Source organism: Symphalangus syndactylus, chromosome 7 (genome assembly GCF_028878055.3).
Source record: "Symphalangus syndactylus isolate Jambi chromosome 7, NHGRI_mSymSyn1-v2.1_pri, whole genome shotgun sequence".
In the NCBI taxonomy this organism is placed as follows: Eukaryota; Metazoa; Chordata; class Mammalia; order Primates; family Hylobatidae; genus Symphalangus; species Symphalangus syndactylus.
Window position 1 is genome coordinate 17,849,157 of NC_072429.2, and position 21,020 is coordinate 17,870,176.

The window sequence follows — 21,020 nt, forward strand, 5'->3', positions numbered from 1 at the left end:
TTTAACCTGTGACCAGCAAGTTCTCCTTCTAGGACCCTGTACCAAGGAGATAGTTAGACAAGTGTCCCCAAAATGTGCATGCAGAGAAATTCACCCTAGTGTTTTCTTTAAATAGCAAATAAATAAATGCCTACCCAACAGTTTGGGACCCATATAGCCACTCATACAATTGGACGATAAACAGCCATTAAAAATGTTGATATCAATGCACTATTAATGACAGGGACAGATGTTCTCAATATAGCAAGCAAAAATAATAGGTTATAATAGACTGTATATTATGAGGTCATATCGGTGGAATTTTATATATATATAAAATTCATAATTGGTAGCAGTAGTTAGATCTGTGACGTTATTTTTTTACCTTAATATTTGAGGGTTTTTCAGGTGTTCTTTTAAAAAATAATGTGTATGTATAGCAGTGTGTGTGTGTGTGTGTGTGTGTGTCAGACAGAGAGAGAGAGACACCTTTTATATCTGGAGAAAGTGTAAAGAGCTCATTGTGTCCCTAGACCCTGGCTCTGTGCCCCCCCAACCATGCCATAGTCCTCAGAGAGGCTTCTGCAGCCCGTGGCTGTGCGGGACCAGCCAGGAAGGAGGCCTGGCATGAGTGTTTTGCAGGGCCGGTTTGCACGCTCTGGAGGCCTGATGGGTCGGTCTTTACAGATTGATTACTCGTTGAGATCCAAGCAGGCCTGAGTTCTGAGTGAAAACAAGTGCACATGTTTGGTCTAGCAAAAACCAAAAGTGGGAAACAAAATAAACAAAGCCCGTATATTTCTTAGAAAGGAAATAAGGCTTTGGGAATGCTTACAGCCTGGGGACTTAGGTTTAGACAGCTGTGGGACCTGACACTATCCCTTACCCTCCTCAAAGCAACTTACTGGCACTGCTTAATGCTAGATGAGGTGCCTGTGGCACCCCCACTTTGCATGGATCTGTGGAAGTGCAATTTGAAATTATCGTGCCTGTCACTAAGAAGATCTGGGGGCCCCCAGGAATCTCTGGGACTCTAGAGTAAGCTGAAGTGGTCATCCCCCATCAGAAAATCAGAATGGGCAGGCTCTGTTCCAATCCCCTGTGACAAAGGCAGATTGTCCTGAGCAGCAGAAGACAGCCCTGAGAGATGGGAGATTGAGTGGCGTTGACCCCACTGTGGGGGAGGAACGCCGTGTGGGGGTTGGGGGATGGGGGCAGGGGGTTGTCTCCGGGAGGTGGGAAAACAGAGAATTGGGTGCAGTATGTGCAACAAATAACCCAGCATCTTGGCTCGTGGCCTGGAGGTGCGAGACCACCCACAGAGCCCGCCCTGGAGGCGAGCTGCTCCGCCTGGTAACCATTTCAGCAAAGGCCATCACTTGAAGAACAATGTGAATGCTTGTAGCAGCCTGGGGCCTGAGACCAAACAGCCCCCATACACTCTGACCGCAGAGGCAGCAGCCTGGGTGGGGGGGATTGTTATCATTTAATGAGATGCAGATCAAGACAGCCTGGGTCTTTAACGCAGTGTGCCTCTTCTCTTCTTGTTTAGAGATTTGAGTGAAAACCAGATCCAGGGGATCCCGAGGAAGGCGTTCCGCGGCATCACCGATGTGAAGAACCTGTAAGTGATGTTTTCCTTGCTTCACTACAGCTGTGGCTAACTTGGGCTCTCCGACCAGAGTGAGGGTGAGGGATGGGACAGGAGGGTGGTCCAGGTGGCTTCAGAGATGAGATTGAGGGCTGTGCTCGAGTGATTTCTAGGGAACACACGTTGGATGCCACAATAGTGTCACAGAAACCTGTGCTTTGCTGGTTAGTCATCCCCAGATATGAGCATTGGCGCCTCAGTGCCTGCTGAGTTAGAGCCTGGCCCTACAGAGCCTTGGTGCAAGCCAGCTTTGCCCAGCATCATTATCATCTACCGTAAAATGGGGATGTTAACCTTGTGGGCATGTTTTGTGCAAATGAGAAAGTGTTCAAAAGGAAGAAATATCTTAGTGCCTCATACATAGTATGTGGTCAATCAATTGGAACCTTGACGATGAGGGTGCTGAAGCTCTCACTCTTATTAATAGGCTCATCATCGGCTCCTGAGAGAGAGCATGGGGACTTACATCCCAGGAAGTTGGGGAGACATAGCCAGATCCACTTCCACTGCCCTAGGATTTTTTTTTAATACTTTTTATTTTGAAATGATTTTTGATTCGCAGGAAGTTTCAAAAAATAGTAGACAAGTCCGTGTACTAGTTTCCTCCAATGGTAGCATCTGACATAACCACAGTACAGTATCAACACTAGGAAACTGGCATTGGTACAATCCACAGACCTTAGACTTCAGATTTCACAGCTCCACGTGTGCTCACTTGTATACGCCTGTGTGAGCGCAGGCGTGGGTAGTTCTGTGTCATTTCATCACGTGCAGATTCTTGCAGCTGTCACTATAGTCAAGAGCAGGACTGTTCCAGCATGACATTTTTGAACTTTTACAATTTCCTACCTGGCTTCTCCTACTGACCCCTTATTCGTGACTCCTGGGCCCCTACAAGGACTATGCCTTGAATTTTCTGCCTAAACCATTGTGCCCATGGGGTCGGAACATGCTTTTGGAGAGGGGGTAGGGAAGAAGCTCTGGTTTGGCTGAGCAAGCACTTCTGCCCAGCAGCCTTCTCTGCAGCCCCAGATTCAATTTGAGCCGTCTTAAGGGAGGCTTAAAAAAAAGACATTGTCACTTTTCCCTATAATGAATGCAGGGGTTTTAGTTTACTGGCACACTGAAGGCAGCTGGTGATGGCTTCCAGATGCAGGTTATCTGCCTCCCCCGTGGACTTAGCGGAAAGCTTTTGGTGTTTAACATGCAAAGCACGCAAGAGGGCAGAGGCGTCTCTGGGCACAGAGAAGCAGAGAGGACTTCGCAAGGGGCTCGAGGACAAGGAGGCCGCCCGCTGCTGCTTCTGAGGGTGTTTTCCCAAGAGCAGGAGAGGGTGGGGTGAGCAGCCACACCCACAAAGAATGGGAGTTCCTTTGCAGGACAGGTGTAGGCTTCTCGCAAGAAATAGTCTCCTGAGTTTATATCTTCCTGAGAAAACGAGATACAGAAAAGCCAAACCTTCAAAACCACTAAATAAATAATGAGAGATCCTCTCTCATCCTGAATTGGCACTTTTAACATTTCAGAGTGCTTTTCTAGCATTTCGTTCCATGCATTCCAAGAACTCAAGACTGTTCACATGAACCAAAAACAGCTATGTTAATTAGCCTGCCAGAATGTCAGGATGCGAGAAAATGGAGGCCCAGAGAGGGGCAGTGACTAACTCAAGGTCAACCAGCTTTCTGATGGTTGAACCCCAAAAGAAGATTTTGTGTATATAAAGTGATATATCGGTCAGATCTCATGACACTAATTTTAAATGGATCCATTAACCAAAAAGAACATATTGTAGTGATGTATAACCAGGGCTGGACAGTTAATTACCAACTATGTTTTTGATTAAGAAAATGAATAAATCCCACAATTGTTCTTAATAGTTGCTAGGGTTTCTCAGATTTTGTTTTACAGGGTCTCTTCTCCCCCCTTATAATATCTCTAACTACGCAAAGGCCTCAGGACTTAAAAGGTTCAAGAGTCTACAAACCCAGACTCCTAAGTCACTCCAGCACCCACCATCAGCCCACCCTCTAAGCCATGCAAATGTGTATTACTCAGGATCCTGAACTCAGTGAGGGTCTTCTCTTTGTTTATACTCACTACTAGCAGCTGGGCTTGGGAGAAGAAGGAAAGGAGAGTGAACTCACTGCCTAAAGGATGAATTAACCAAAAACACCTAAGGGGAATTGAGTACTGTGTACCTCTAATCAGTTCAGTCAGCAGGCACTCGTCATGCAGGACCCAAAAGGCCCCAGAGGTACAACTCATGTTCTCCAGTAGCTTATAGTGTAACTGGGGACAAGAATCATGTACATACAAGAAAATGTTTAGTAAAGTACCAATCAACATGAAAGTTGGCTAATGGGTAGCTGTGCATAATGAGGGGCTGTCAGAGCTCAGAAGGAACAGACAGCTTTAGGCAATGTAGCCTAGTGGTTAGAAGCATAGTTTTGGCAGTCTGATAGAAGTATGTATGAATTCCATGTGTTCTAGGTTCTAAGTTTGTGATGTTAAGTACATTACTTGACACTTCTAAGCCTAGGTTTCTACTGTATAAAATGAGGATAATAGTTGGACTTACCTCTAGGGTTTTTTGCAGAGGTTAATAAAATAATGCATATGAATAACTTAGTCCTACCCTTGATGCATGGAAGGTATTTAGAAAGTCCTAACTACTGTTGCTGCTGTATTCCTTTGTTACAATAGTAAAGATTGTAGCTGGGCCTGAATGGTGGTTAGAATTCACAAACTAATAAAGATAATACGTGCAAAGTATGAAGGCAAAACTGTATAAGATGTGTTTCCAGCAGAGGCATCTCATGGGAGTGGAGGGATCTGGGGCAGAAGAGTGTGTGATTGGGTTAGAGAGAGAGGTGGAAGCCGGTTGCTGGAGAGCCTTGACTGCGAGGAGCATGGGCTTTAGATGTAGGCACTGAGAATGTGGATGGCTTTTGCCCTGGGACAGATCATAGTGAAGACATTTATTCTGGAAGAGGAACCGAGGACAGGAGGAGGTAGCAGAAGGAAAGGTCGGGGCAGGAGATGAGTCTGTAGTCCAATGTGAGGGTTCAGGCTCGTATCTCTCTCTCATGCTCTCTCTTGGGAGAGAGCAGCAGGAAGTGGAGAAAGAGGCCAAAGTAAGCAGTCCCTGGGGACAAAATCAACAGAGCTTGGCGGTCAGTGAGTTATTAGAGGCCATGGAAAAAGAAGTGAAAAACGATTAGTTCCAAGTTCAGACAATACAGAGAATGATGGCAAATTCTCATAATCATTCATTCACACATCCATCAAACTATTTTTTGAGTGCCTTCTAAGTGCCAGTTCTGGGGAAAACAGCAGGGAGTAAGATATATCAATAGAAATCTGTAAGCCCTGTCTTCTTAGAGCTTCCACTTCACAGAAATGGAAAGTTCAGGAGGAGGACCCGGGCTTGGAAGATCCTGGATTGGGTTGTAATCACATTGGGTGTGAAGTGATGTCAAGTCTTCCGTCAGCATTGTGGACAGAGCATCTTCTCTGTGTGAGGAAGTTTGTGATCTGACATCCTGTCCAGTTCCTGCTGGTTGAAGGACTTTGCTAAAGCCACGCTATGTCTCTGGTCCTCAGCTTCCTTGGTCTTAATAAGAGGGAGTCAGACTAAATAATCTTATAGCCCAAGAGAAAAACTCATGTGAGTAATTAGAACTACAGGACCTGAGCTGAGGATCTGATGCTTCATGGAGGGGAAGCGTCTGGACAGAGGTGATAATGAAGCTGTGTGGTTAAATATGCATCGGCACATGGAAAATAAGAGACACTTAGCACAAATTAAATTTCTATAAAACCTGCTAAGGAAACACTCCTCCTCCTACCAGTCCTCAATTATGGAGATTGTCTACCTTGTGAATGATAAATAGCAAATTTTAAATCTCAGAGATGCATATCCTTGTCATCAGCCTGTTTGAGAACCACTATCCAGCCCCCGAACCTGCTCCACCGCTGTGTGTGAGCTCAGGGAATTCACACCGTTCCACTATTACCTTAAAGAGTAGAAGATAAACTGCTGGCATATCCAGCTTCAAACTGCATGCTATGTAAAATGACAACCAGTTGGGCCTATGTGTAACACCATATGCTTTATTAAAAGGAGGAAATCAAAAACCATCTCGTTTAAAAAATAATAATTTTGTAGTTTTGACATATATTTTCTTTGCTTGTGCTGACATTTCCCTTCAAGAAGGAAGAGGCTGTGGCCAGCCGTGGTGGCTCATGCCTGTAATCCCAGCACTTTGGGAGGCCGAGGTGGATGGATCACCTGAGGTCAGCAATTCGAGACCAGCCTGGCCAACATGGTGAAACCCTATCTCTACAAAAAATACAAAAATTAGCTGGGTGTGGTGGCAGGCACTTATAATCCCAGCTACTCGGGAGGCTGAGGCAAGAGAACTGCTTGAAACTAGTAGGCAGAGTTTGCAGTGAGCCAAGATCGCACCATTGCACTCCAGCCCGGGAGACGAGTGAAACCCAGTCTTAAAAAAAAAAAAAAAAAAGGAAGAAGCTGTGATACCCAAATTTTCCACATAAAATTAAGTTTTCATCAATGTGTATAATTTGGTAAAAGTCAGCAGATAAAATTAGGCCTAGGCTTCTGCAACTAAGCTACCATCAGTAACACACCCAACCATCTTTTGGACTTTCGCCATGGACACTTCTGTCTACCCGGGTTCCTTTCCTCACAGCCATGCTGGCAAACAGGAACAATAAAGTGACCACAGAAACTGCTGCAGATCAGAGTCCCTATTCACCTAAGCAAGTAGGCAAGCATGCAACTTTTATCAGAGTCAAGAGAAAGGACACAGGTGGCGTCTGAGCCCTGTGGACCTGAGGAGCCACTAGCATGATGCTCTCAATGAAGGGACTGGATGCCTGCCCCTCCAGACAGCAGAAGGAAGCCCCTAATTGCTTCCTGCTTCTCCAGAGAAGAGAGAGAAAGTAATTATCTGGGGATGCCACTCTACGCAATTACTGAAAGCTGGTTTAATGGGCTGGTCTCGTTCTCCACTACCTGCTTAGAAGGGCAGGAGGTGCTGTATTTAAAGAGAGACAGGCAGTTCGATGGACAAAGTGATCTGGATGAAGAAAGAGACCCTTAGAGAGACTGTCCTGCAGAGAGACCAACACTCACCACACCAGTATGAAATGCCTACTGTATGCAGAAACTGTGCTAGGTACTGGACAAAGGCACAGAGAAAAAGAGAGAGAAGGAGAGAAAGAAAAAGAAATCATAGAAAGACATAGAGATAGAACCAAAGGAAATAAATTGGGAAGACGAGAGAGATGACAGGCCACAATCTAGCTGAGCCTAATAAGAAAAAGACAAAAACCAATATAGATTGTTTTTTTTTAAATGTCCCCTTGCCCTATCTTTCTCAGCAGTTATGTTTTCCTCTGTTTTTCAGTTTCTATTTGCGAGGACCGTGTAGGACATGCATTCCAGAAGGGAAAATCAATAACCCCTGTCTCTGCCAGCTAGCAGAATTTGGAACTGACGCTTTGAAAACAAAGCTGGGCAGGCAGCCTTTGTGTTCTCTAGTTAGTCCGTGTTGCCGCACTGCCTGCGTCTGCCCTCCTGCTCCCTGAGATTAATGAGGGCTGTCTCCGCCCCGGTGAGCAGGCGGTAATCTCATGCGAGGGTGAGGGAGGTGTGGGGAGGGACACCAGCACCCGTTCAACGGTAGCATCTCTGTCTGCTCATCTTGGCAGCCATTTGTTTTGTCACTGCACCTGGAGCAGTGTCCACACTCCCGGCCTTGCCCTGCAAGGCTGTACATGAACCAGGTGCTCTCACTTATCTCATGCTTCCCGTGCTCCTTTACATTCCCTGAACACCCCAAGCTCCTTCCTGCCCCAGGACCTTTGCACTTGCTGCTCCCTTAACATAAGATGCTACACCTCAGACCTCCACACAGCCAGCTCCTTCTGATCCTTCACATCCCAGCTCAAATGTTGCCTACTGTCCCCCACTGCCTTCCCTCTCTATCCCATCACCCAGTCATATTTCTTCAGAGCACTTATCACCCTCTGAAATTATCTCATTTATTTCTTGTTACTGGATGTTATCCTGTTATTACTTGTCTCTGGATGCATATAGCAAACCTGTGTATACAGATATCCTGCCTGTTTCAATAACTGCGGCATCCCCAGTACCCAAATGGTTCATGGCAGAGAGTAGAGTGGACTAGAAATGTATTGAACGAATGACTTTGTTCATTCATTTCACGGGTGTTTGCCAATGGCCTGTTACATACCAGAAATCATACACATGGTTAAAATGTTTTATATGAAAATTATATATACTATACTATAGAAATAATAATATGCCATAGTAGTATTATTATTGTGTAAGAATAATACACTATAGGAAACAATAAGGTGCCATTCTTGTATCCAAAGAACTCATAGTCTAATGATATTCCCATTTTCCAGATGACAAAATTAAGTTTACTAGTGAGGGAGTCAATTCATAAACCAGCAGTCATAGGACATGGGTTAAGGCTTCATTGGAAGTAAGGACAACTATGTGTGGAAGCCCAGGGAGACAGGTCTCATTCTGGCTTCACTCAGGAAATGACATGAGTTGGGTCTTGAAGGATGCATAGGAGTTCATCTAGGGGAAAGGTATTGCAGGCAGAAGGAACAGCGTGTGAAAATTCACCAACAAATGTAAAGGGACAGAGGTGTGTGAAAGAGTTGATGCTCGTGAGAGATTTGTGGCTGGAGTATAGCTAGCAAGAGAGGCAATAAAGAGCAATGAGGTTAGGGAGATGGGTAGGTGCAGGAAGGGAGGACCTTGAACCCCATGATCCATAGAGCAATGGGGGTTCATTGAGGGGTTTCTAATAGGGGAGTGGCATGATCACATTTTCACTTAAAAAAAAACAGCTTCAACAGCAGTGGGGAGGGTGGATTGCTGAGAGGCAGAGACTAAAGCTGTGTGGGCAGTGAGGAGACTTGTGCAGTTGTTCAGAAATCACAGGGGGCCTAAATCAAGCAGGTAAATGGATCTAAAAAGGCAGAGTGAAACTGCAGGGACTCAGGGGCTAGCTGGGTGGGGAAACTGAGTGCCTGTTACCAGGGCTTATCAACCAGAGACAGAGGTGTATTTCAGAGCAAGCCTGCCCTGACGCCGGAAGAGTGCCTGGCTCTCGTCTCAAATGGGGTGCTGCATCTTGAAGGGGGATTTAGGAAAGTCTGCTCATCTGAGGCAAGGCCATGCAGATTTATCATCTTGCCAAAGTGCAGCAAGTTCCCCAGCCTTCCCTGCTTTGCATTCGTGGTTGTCAGGTTCAGAATTGCTGCTACAGGAAGTTGCACTGGGCCCCAGTTTGCTGATTGCTACCTAAAAATGCTATCTAAAGAAAGGGGTCGTGTCTACCAGCCTGCCTGCCTCCCTCCACCCTTCTCTTTCCCTTCCTTTTTTCCTTTTTTTCCTCCCTCTTATCCTCCTTTCCCCCTGTTTCCCTCCCTTCCTCTCTTCCTGTCTCCCTTTCTCCTTTCATTTCTTTTTCTTCTTCTTCTTTTTTTTTTTTTTTTTGAGATGGAGTCTCGCTCTGTTGCCCAGGCTGGAGTGCAGTGGCGCAGTCTCAGCTCACTGCAATCTCCGCCTCCTGGGTTCAAGTGATTCTCCTACTTCAGCCTTCCGAGTAACTGGGATTACAGGTGCCTGCCACCACACCTGGCTGAATTTTTTTGGATTTTTAGTAGAGACAGTGTTACACCATGTTGACCAGGCTGGTCTCGGACTCCTGACCTCAGGTGATCCACCTGCCTTAGCCTCCCAAAGTGCTAGGATTACAGGCATGAGCCACAATGCCCGGCCACCTTCCTCCTTTCATTTCTCCCTCCTTCCTCCTCTTTCTTTCTCTCCCTCCCTTCTTTCCTGCTTTCTTCTCTTCTCCCTCTCTTCTTCCCTCTCTCTTCCTCCCTCCCTTCTTCCCTCTTCCCCCCTTTCTCTCTTCCCCCTCTGTCTTCCTCCCTTCCTTCCTCTTTCCCTCTCTTCCCTCTCTTCCTCCCTCTCATTCTTTCTCCCTGCCTCCTTTTCTCCCCCTCTTCCTCCCTTCTTTCCTTCCTTTTTTCCACTCTTCCTTTTTTTCCATTCATTGTTACACAAATTACCACTGAGCCCTTACTCTTGTCAGACCTGAAGCAAATCTTAAGAAGGATGAATAAGACACGGTCCTGCTCTAGTGAATTTTTGTCTACAGGGGGAGACATACACAGCAAGCATATATCATAGGATAAGCACACCCCAGGGCACTCTTCTCTATTTGCCCCAGGGCCAGTAGCATAAATGCTCGATAAATACCAGCTGATTAAATTTCCTGAAATGAGAAAAATAGTAGAAGAAACAGGTAGATTTGACTCCACTAGTCTGATAAAGACATATACAGTATTATCTAAAAGCAAGGAGAGAGTGGTGGTAAATGCCCCATCCCAGAAATTCTGCCTGGGATTGGAAGTTGCATTGGTGACAAGTAGAATTTCTTCTAGGCCAAGATGACACAGTTTCATAGACAGTACCACAGGTCTTCTGGCAGACTTTGCATATTTCCTGAAACACCCCTCCCTGCGTTATAACTGTCTACTCAGCTGTCCTCCTCCTCCTATAGCCTGTAAGTTATGTAAAAGGAGAGGTTGAGTCTGCCTTTTTCATTGTTGTATTTTCAAGAGTTAGTCCTATGCCTGGTACATAGTAGATGCTCAATAAACAATAAGCGAAGGAATAGATGACTTGCAGAACAAAGAGACTCCAGTTTTTAGGGAGCAGCTGAAACCCTGAATGAATGAATGAAGGGCATGATGATATCCTAGCAAAGAAGAATAAAATCAAGGCAGCAAGAAGGAGCCAGAGAAGCACTGATGTTTTTCCAGGATAATGGAGACCATTATTTGAAATCCAGCATTACACTTTATTATCTGAGACAATTTGATTTGTGGACGAATTTTTTTTTTAACTCATCACAAGCATTTAACCCCTTTGAGCACTAAATGCACAGCAAGCAAGGTGTTTAAAACAGGCATAGAAAATATAATCCTGTCTTTCATATACTCTGGCAAAAAGGCACAGTGATTCTGACCCCCTCAAAGTAGGACTCAGGGGTCTTAGGAGACATTTGCCATTGGACTGAGTCTTTGCCTGGCGATTTTTAGCTCCACAGAGAAATCTAAAGGACTTAGGAGGCGATGAGTATTAACGTGGAGATCACACTTTGAGACTCTAATATCCGTTGATGTTCTGATTCTTTATCTTATTAGGACCAAATGAGTATAGTGATTAAAAGTATGAGTTTTGAAATCAGATTTGATTTTTTTTTTTCAGCTTTGCCTCTCACTACCTATGTGAGCTTGGGCAGGTTTCTCAACTCTTAGTCTATAAAATAGAGAAAATACTAGTGAGGAGTCCAGGAGGGAGAAACTCTGTGCCTCGCATTTTACATTGCTTTCTGGTTTGCACGCTGCGTTCACGTGTATTATCTTATTTTTGAGAGAGAGAGTAAGTCTCGCTGTCAACCAGGCTAGAGTGCAGTGGCAGGACCTTGGCTCACTGCAGCCTCTGCCTCCTGGGCTCAAGCGATCTTCTGCCTCAGCCTCCCAAGTAGCTAGGATTACAGGTGTGAGCCACCACACCTGGCTAAATTTTTTTTTTTTTTTTTTGTAGAGACAGGGTTTTGCCATGTTGCCCAGGCTGGTGTTGAATTACTGGGTTCAAGTGATCCACCTGCCTAAGCCTCCCAAAATGCTGGGATTACAGGTGTGACTCACTATACCGGGCCATATGTATTATCTTGTTTAATTACCGCAACAGTCTTGCAGGACCACTAGGGAAAAGTTGCTTATCCTCTAGGTATGGAGGTGGAAATTGAGGCTTAAATTCAGAAACTCTCCCAAGGCCACAGAGCTGGTCATGGCAAGGCTACAGCGGGATCCCAAGATTAGCATGGACTCTCAGGCAGTGTTTTTCTGAGAGATTCGCCAGGAAAACCCCTGAGATTTGGTGAGCATGGAGGGATGCCTGGAAGGAAACAGCAGACACAGACAGATCCATGGGGAGTGTTGGAAAAGCATTTCTGGCTTGGTATCAGCCAAGACCCAAGGTAGGAGCAGGCCGTGAAGGTCACAGTTGGGACAGAATTTCCAAGAAAACCATCAAGATTGTCTGAAAGTATGAACTTTTGGCCAGGCACAGTGGCTCACGCCTGTAATCCCAGCACTTTGGGAGCCCGAGGTGGGTGGATCATGAGATCAGGAGATCAAGACCATCCTGGCTAACACAGTGAAACCCCATCTCTACTAAAAATACAAAAAATTAGCCGGGTGTGGTGGTGGGTGCCTGTAGTCCCAGCTACTCGGGAGAGGCTGAGGTGGGAGAATCACTTGAACCTGCGAGGCAGAGGTTGTATTGAGCTGAGATTGTGTCACTGCACTCTAGCCTGGGCAACAGAGTAAGACTCCATCTCCAAAAAAAAAAAAAAGAAGAAAGTATGAACTTAAAAAAAAAAATAGACTTTAATTTTTAGAGCATTTTTATATTTTTAGAGCATTTTTAGGTTTACAGAAGAATTGAGTGGAAAGTGTAGAGAGTTTCCATATACCCCCAACACACAACCATACAGTTTCTCTTGCTATTAACACCTTGCTTTAGTGTGTTGTGTTTGTTACCACTGCTAATCCAATATTGATACATTACTAACTAAAGTCCCTAGTTTACATTAGAGTTCACTGTTTGGTTTGTACGTTGGATGGGTTTTGACAAGTGTGTAATGACATGTATCCACTATTACAGTGTTATACAGAATAGTGTCAGTGCCCTAAAATTCCCTATGTCCCACCTATTCATCCTTCCTTCCATTCCCCCAAGCCCTAAAGTGTGAGCTTTTAATCATGCAGGTAAATTCTTTCATTTTCACAACAGTTTATATTTATTTGGTTTTTCATACTCTCAGGTAAGAGTCTCCTTTTTCTTCTTTGAAAGAGGGTAGGTGACTCCCATGTGTCAAAGTGCATAGAGCAAGTCAGCAGGACAGCCAAGCCCTGACCCAGCTTCCCAGCCACAGTGTGAAGTGGATGAGTGTGAAAGTCTCTCCTTCAGAGAAAAGACCGGTAGTCCAAAGACCCTACCCATTCCCGGAGCTGTGCTTCCCCTATAGAAACTCTGAGGAGGTTGACATAATGGTAAAGTGCTCCGACTCTGGAGTCAGGCTGCCTGGAGTCAAACCCTGGTTCTTACCACCTTTATGACCGTAAGCAAATTGCATACCTCCTTCTTAGCCTCAGTTAACCCATATGTTAAGTGGAGGTAATATTATCCCACTTTATGATGTTGTTTTGAAGAGCAGTAATTATTATTGCTGCTTTTATTCCATCTCCGAGAATTAAGTAGGCCCAGGTTATCACATCTTAGAGACTAAATCTTCCCTTCCTAGACAAATATGTGCCCCCCAAAAAAGTCATATTTATCGTTTCCTGGCTCTGAAATGACCCTCCCTAACTAGTAAAGATATTTAACTTCATCACTCCTTCTGTTATTTCTTTGAGTGGGGCTGACCTGTTCTGGCATATGGCTTCTAATGGGCTAGGTATAAAGTAGGCCAGAGAAAAAGAGGGTGTAACTTCCCTGCCCTGTCCCTTCCTCCTGTCCCCACCGAGACATGGAAAGGACGAAAAGAACTCAGGACTCTCAGCTCCACTATTAACTGCTGCCTGCTTAGGGTAGGCTGAAAAATGGCTCTTCTAAAAATGCCTACATCCTAAACTCCATTGTATGTGAATGTCTACTCCACATAGCAAAAAGGATTACGAATGAAGAATTAAGGTTCTTCAAATGGATAGATTATCCTGGATTATTTGAGGGGATCCAATGTAATCAGAAGGGTCTTTTTAAGAAAAAAGACATGTGCCGGAAGCAAAGAGAGAGAAAAGACCATGTGATTCAGGGAAGGAGGACAGCCCCGATCCTGGAAAAGACAGGAAAACAGATTGTACCCTGGGGCGTCCAGAAGGAACGCAATCCGGCTGACACCTTGACACGAGCCCAGTGAAACTGATCTAGGACTTCTGACGTCCAGCATTCTAAGACAATAAATTCGTGTTGTGTTAAGACACTCAGTTTGTGGTAATTTGTTATAGCAGCCATGGGAAACCAGTACTGGAACCACCCTCAGGCTGTCACCCAACCCCATCGTCTGGATTTCCTCTTCTATTAAAATAAATCATTGACGTAAAATCAGTGAATTTCACATTGTATTCTGAGAAACTCTGGTGCTTCAAGAGCCCACAAATAGTTACTTTTCAACAGTGATAAAGATTTAAATTGCCTCTTTTGACATTAGTGTGCAACATGAGATTTTGTGTCACAAAGAGTCTAGTGGGGAGAAAAAAGGCTTGAAAAATAACCACTGGACTTGATAAATCATCTTTCAGGTCTGCTCATATTGCAGAGTTTGATGGTACTTTGAGGCCATCTTCCACCAGGAAGGAGCTAGGTTTTGTCATTGAGGTAAAATTCAGTGGCAGGGTCAAGAAGCCAGCACCAGGTAGGGACAGCAGAAAAGAGAATCGGGATAACACCAGGTCTCTGGACTCAGAGCTGGACTTTGGAAGCTTGACTCCAAGGTTGAGGGTCTGAGCTGGGCTCACTGTGGGAGGAAAGGAAAGGAGAAGGGTTGGTGTTGACTGGGAGGTGATTACCTGGAATGGGGCTTAGGGCCTTTGAAAGTTTTCGGATATCCGTGGGACTGGTTAGGGATTTCTGCAGCAGGGCGACGTTTAACTGGCTTTCTTGCCCATTCTCCTTTCCTTCTTGTAGCCCCATATAAACTACTTTGCATCTGGGGGCAACAGCCAGTTCTGGAAAGAGAATTATTAGAGACTCATGTGAAGACATGGTGAGCCAATCATCAAAAATATTTGCTAGATGAATAAATAAGTGGCTTGTGCAAGGTGCAGGACGGTGGTTTTCAGAGCCTGAGATCTCTGCTGCAATACTGCTCATGGTACATGTGGGTCTTTTATTGGAGTGGGTGTTTCAGAGCAGGCTTGTATCAGAACTGACACATCCATATGCATAGCGCCTGCAGTGCCGGCACAGAGCACTTCCATGTCTGCCACAAGCATTCAGCTCTATAAATGGACGTGTTACGATGTGTCCATTTACACCGACAGCTATTATTTGCCATTGTTAACATTCTCCTTTAAAGTTCTCTCTGTAAGCAGTCCCCAGGCACAAGTGCGCAAAACTAAATTACTTTTAAATGTCAATGATCAGTTCTTGGGTACTGTGTCTGCCAGGAAAACTTCCTAGCCAGACAATAAGTACCCAGTGGATAAGGTTTGGTATATACAGCACATGGTCCAGTAGCAGTTCCAAGATTTCCCAGCTAATTAGCGTTCTGTTTTTAAGGTTGTACTCCTTTTTCTGCTAATAGAGACAACACCATTTCTTGGGCTCAGAGATGGGGTATTGTCTCAGATAACTACTAAAGCCCATAATTTACCCCCAGGTGATCATATCTCCCCACTGCCGACAGGTACACCGAATAAACAGAGGCTGTGTCAAGGAAGGAATGCAGCCTCAAACGGAGCCTTTCCTTCTTCGTAGGTAATAAGCTTTGATCAAGCCCTGACTGCATATCGGACACAGTTCTTATTAATTTCTGCCTATTATCTCACTTAATCCTTGTGACAACCTAGTGATTACCATCACCAGTTTACAGATGATAAAACAGAGGCACACAAAAGTGAAATGATTTACCCAGGGTCACGTAGTCACTGAGTGGCAGAACTGGGATTTGAACTCAGTTTACATCTAGAACCTGTAACCTGAACCACTCACTTTGCTATGCTGCCAAAGATTAGAGAAGTATTTAATGAAAGGCAAAAACTGTGATCCAAATCCCACCTCCAGACAAGTTCAATTTTCTTTTTATGGGGTTTCAAAAATCAGTAAATTTTGCTTGAAAATCTGGATTTCCAGCTTCTCTGGAGAAATGAAATGTGTTAACACTGGGTGCCCAGTCCTGCCTGGCAACAACAGGCTTACCAGAGTGGCAGGTTCCCTCTTAAACATACTGTGTGCTCTCCTATCTGCAGGGGGCCTGCTCCATTAGTCCTACAAGCTTCTAGGGAGTCCCATTGATATGTGGCCACCTCTTACCCCAGAAAGATCCCATTCTCCAATAGAATAGTTGAGATTTTCTCTTTCTGTTTTGCTAGCTGGTGATCTTGGGCACACTGCTTCTCCTCCCTAGGCCTTCATTTCCTTTTCAATAAAATGAGGATGTTTAACCCTTAACCAAACCATAATTTTCGCCTTTCTTTTTCTTTTCTTTTTTTTTTTTTTTTTTTTTTTTTTTTTTTTGAGACAGATTCTCGCACTGCCACCCGAGCTGGTGTGCAGTGGCACGATCTCAGCTCGCTGCAACCTCTGCCTCCTGGGTTCAAAAGATTCTCCTGCTTCAGCCTCCTGAGTAGCTAGGATTACAGGCGCCCGCCACCACGCCCAGCTAATTTTTTGTATTTTAGTAGAGATGGGGTTTCACCATGTTGGCCAGGCTGTTCTCAAACTCTTGACCTCATGATCTGCCTCCTTTGTCCTCCCAAAGTGCTGAAATTATAGGCGTGAGTCGCTGCACCCGGCCAAGCCATAATTTTTAATGTGAAAGTTAAATGAACCTATAGTCCCAGCCGCTAGGGAGACTAAAGTGGGAGAATTGCTTGAACCCAGGAGTTCAAACTTGCAGTGAGCCGTGATGGCACCAGTGCACTCCAGCCTGGGCAACACAGACCTGACTCAAAAAATAAATATGTCAAATGAGATGACACGTGGAAAGAACTTATTCGGTAGAGCTTGGCACAAAGTAGGTGCTCAATAAATACAATGTTAGTATTCTGCACCCCCCTCCTCATGCATCCTTCATCCTTCATTGATGCACAGAGAGATTATCTTACGGTTTGGCTATTGGCTTGTGGAGTTAGAGGAGAAGGAGAGTTTTGGGGTTTGGTTTGGTAGTCTTGGGATTTTCTCTGATTTAGAAACAAGAAATTTAAAATTTTATTTGAAATTACTTGATTTTGAGATGTTGGCACCTAATGCAAAATCTTCTTAAGCACTAAGTGTCTATACTGTGTTGGGCAAATCCAGTCATCTGTGGGTCCCATTCAACTACTGGCCTCTGAGGTAGATCATGCCTCCCAGTCCCTGGGGTGAGCCTGCTGCAGGCCAAGGAAGTGAATGGAAGATTCTGGTTTTTCCTGCAGCTGCAGGTGTCAGTAATCTCACTAATATGTTAGCAAGTCTCGATGCCATAATCCCTTGAATCAGTTTAAATCCAACTGCCTGCCAAGGCCTTGAAAAAGTGACTCTAATGGTGGCAATCAAGAAGGCTCGGGGAGGCAAATATGGGAGCAGATCTTCCCAAAAGCAACTCACATGGACCATTGCTAATTGTACAAAGCAGAGCACTGTTCCTGGACTTGAACTTCCCTTTCTACTACATCTTGTAGTGTTTCGAGGCTGAGCACTCTGCCTACATCAGGGTATGGCCCTGGCATGTTCCAGAAGTGAGTGACTTTGCCCTACTTCTTCAAAGTCACACACCACTGGTTATTTTCACTGAAGCATCCCAAAGACTCCAAATACCGAGGGACCAACACGTTCTTTAGCTTGACTCATCATTGTTTATTTAGACAGATTGTTTCCTCAGTACATGCACATCTATGTGCCTCTCTGTCACCAGCACCATCTCGACTCTGTCATTGATTGCCTGTTCTTTGAGAACCAAGTAGAGTCAAGGACTCATAAGTCCTACAGTTCCCTTCCCTGGCCTACTCTAGAATTTTTCTCCACTTGTTTTTTAAAGTATAATGGTAAAGTCATAATTGCATGGTTTCATTGTAGCCACGTGCAATGTTTCCACGCATAGTTTGAAAACCACCTGCTCCAGAATCTCCCAGACCTTATTTAAAATGCAGGTTCCTGATGCCTGTTAGCAACTAACTGAATCCTAATTTCTGGTCAAGGCCCAGGAATCTGCGTGTTTAAGCCGCTCCACAGCTGATTCTATAACTTTTGAGAACCACTGGCATGCAGAATACAGACTTGGCATTGAAATGAGAAGAGATCTGGGTTCAAATGTGTCTCCCCACTAGTCCTGAGCCAATTGCTAACTTCTCTACTAAGCTTGGTTTCTTCATAGAGAGTAAAGGTAGTATCTAATGCAGAGAATGTTTGTAAAAGAGTTAGCACTAACACACAGTAAGCACTTCAAATTTTAATTATTATTCTTATATCATTTAATTGCTATAACAACCCAGTGGGGTTGGTGGGATTATCCTTCTTTAAAAGATGAAGAAACTCAGACTCAGCAAGTTTAGGTAGTTTGTCCAAGGTCACATAGCAGAGTCAAAATATAATCTACATGAATCTGACTCACTGTTAACAGTGTTTAAAACAACTGGGGGAAATCAATCCAAAATTAAAATGAGAGTGAAGAGGCCCGAGAATAAAAAGGGGGGAACTTCCACACGTGTAAGGCAAGTGTCTGTTGTCTGTGTTGGATTTTCCTGTGTGCTGTTCGGCATCTGGCCAGGAGTGGAGATGAGATAGGCGCTGGTTGTGGCTCACATTGAGTCCTTTGTGCCTAATATCCAAGCCTTCATTGCTCTTAATTTGTCAATCCCTTAGAATGTTGTCAGCCAAGGAGGTCCCACATCATGACAGTGGATTGGAGAATGTGGGAGGGCCTCATGTGGAACAAAGGCAAAGAACAAAGCCTCCCTCTCAGTTACTTTGAGGCTTTTTCTCCAAACGGTGGAGGGTAGAGGACCTCTGGTTCTCTTTGGAGCCTTTTTGAGTTTCTCCCCGTGAGTGGCCTACAAGCTGAGGATGGAGTCTGGCCCGGCTTTCAGCAAATGCTGACTCTGCCCGCACCTTGGAAACATGACCCCAGCTAGGCTGCGAGCTGGCTGCCATCTGTCCTGGGCCAGTTTAATCCACACATCTTGTAGAGAGAAGGAAAATGTGAAAAAGCTATCTTGAAAAAGAGATGCAAAGAGTCACAGAGCTTCCTCAAATTGGGTTACTCTACCACAGTTGGGGTAGGTGGGAAGGTCAAGCTGTTTAGGAACGAGAAAACAGTTTGAGATAAGGAATTAAACCATTAAAGAATCTAACCAATATATTATTAGTATTTTGTTTAACAAAGCAGATTATCAAATCATATGCTCCAATTTAATTAAATAAAATGGAAGGTACATTTAAAAGTTTGAATATGATTTTATATATGTATATATTTGCACGGGGAAAAAGTCTGAAGGACATAAACCAAATGGTAGCAATTGTCAACTATAAGTGATAGGAATTTAGATGATTTTATTTTTTAAGTCAACTTTATTGAGGTTTAATCTACCTAAAAAAATGCATCCATTTCATCTATACGGTTCTATTTATTTTGACCAGTGAATAGCCATGTAACCACCACCAAAACGTCCTTCTGTCTTCAGCCAGTCCTCTCTCCCATGCATGGATCCTGGTGAATACCAATCTGCTTTCTGTCACTATAGTTTTGCCTGTAGAACTACTTCATATAAATGGAATAAATGGAATCACATAGTATGTTACCTTATGTAGCCAATGTCTTTCACTTAGCATAGTATTTTGAAATTCACCCTGTGTCATATTGTCAGTAATGTGTTCTTTGTTACTACTGAGTAGTATTCCAGACTATGGGTATACTTCAGTGTGTCAATCCATTCCCCTGTTGATGGGCATTTGAGTTGTTTCCAAATTTGGGTTATTATGAATAAAGCTGCTATGAACATTGAATTATATGAGTCCTTGTGTGAATGCAAGTTTTCATTTCCCTTGCGTAAATACTCAAGAGTGATTTTATATTTTTTCCTTATCCATGTTCTTTTTTTTTTTTGAGACGGAGTTTCACTCCTGTTGCCCAGGCTGGAGTACAATGGCACAATCTTGGCTCACTGCAACCTCCGCCTCGCCTCCCAGGTTCAATTGATTCTCCTGCCTCAGACTCCCAAGTAGCTGGGATTACAGGTGTCCACCACCACGCCTGGCTAATTTTTGTATTTTTAGTAGAGACGGGGTTTCACCACATTGGCCAGGCTGGTCTTGAACTCCTGACCTCAGGTGATCCACCCGCCTCGGTCTTCCAAAGTGCTGGGATTACAGGCGTGAGCCACCGTCCTTATCCATTTTCTAATATTTCTACAATGACCAAACATTACTTAACAACAATGATGGCAAATACCAGAGTAGGGAAAATCTGTCCTCTATCCCATTGTCTTAGAAAGCTAATGTAAATTGTGAAGAAAGCCTTCATTAGTACCTATGGCCCATGGTTATCTTGACTTCAGATGGCGTATTCAACTCCTTCCCATGAAATTTAGATGGGATTCGAGAGAGTTCTTGAGTTCTTGGTAAGAATTCAGAGGATGCTGAATTGGCAAGGGTGTTGGGCCATCTTTTACACTGACGGTGGGAATGCCAATTGGTATAACCCCCTCAACAGGCAATCTGGCAACAGCTACCAAAATTGAAAATACACATACTCTTCAATCTATCAATTTAACTTTGATAAATTTACTTTAAACATAATCTCATTTAAGTCCCCAGAGATGTTTAGGTAAGTGTTATTTGCAGAGAAAATGCCTTGGGAGTTTCCTAAATTCCCACCAATAGGACCCAAGGCAAATGAATCATGGCATGTTCATTCACTGAACTATTGTAGAGTAGTTACGAGGAATGAGGTTGATCTTTGTATATAATATGAAACATATCCAGAGCTCATAAATGAGAAAACTAGGTGCAGATGGTCTGTACAGTGTTTTGCCACTTGTGTTTTTAAGCATTATGCTTGTATTTGTTCACATGTGCCTTTTTTTTGAGACAAGGTCTCACTTTGTCGGCCGGGCTGGCAGTGGTTCACTGCAGCCTCGACCTCCTGGGCTCAAGCGATCCTTCTGCCTCAGCCCCTGCAGTAGCTGGGACTACAGGCACGTGCCACCATACCCAGGTAATTTTGTGTGTGTGTGTGTGTGTGTGTGTGTTATAGAGATGGGGTTTCACCATGTTGCCTAGGCTGGTCTCAAACTCCTGAGCTCAAGTGATCCGCCCCCCTTGGTCTTCCAAAGTGCTGAAATTACAGGCATGAGCTACCGCGCCTGGCCCACACATGCTTTTATATATGTGAAATATTTGTGGACAAATTCATAGGAAATGCTGACAGTAATTGCTTCTGGAAAGGCAAACTTCTCAACTTGGGGAATGGGGCAGAAGGGTGTTGCTTTTCGTTCTATACTCTTTGATCTCTCTGGATTTTCTTTTGTCATGTGCATA

General features: G+C 44.3%; 1 protein-coding gene across 4 annotated transcripts in view; it reads left to right on the plus strand.

Annotated features, from left to right (window-relative positions):
- SLIT3 (slit guidance ligand 3) overlaps window positions 1-21,020 on the plus strand; it is a 653,573-nt gene that overhangs the window by 423,693 nt on the left and 208,860 nt on the right. For all 4 annotated transcript variants that reach the window (XM_055285296.1, XM_055285297.1, XM_055285294.2 and 1 more), the window contains exon 5: window positions 1,532-1,603. In XM_055285296.1, coding sequence (XP_055141271.1) covers window positions 1,532-1,603 — 72 coding nt within the window. The remainder of the gene's footprint in view (window positions 1-1,531; window positions 1,604-21,020) is intronic.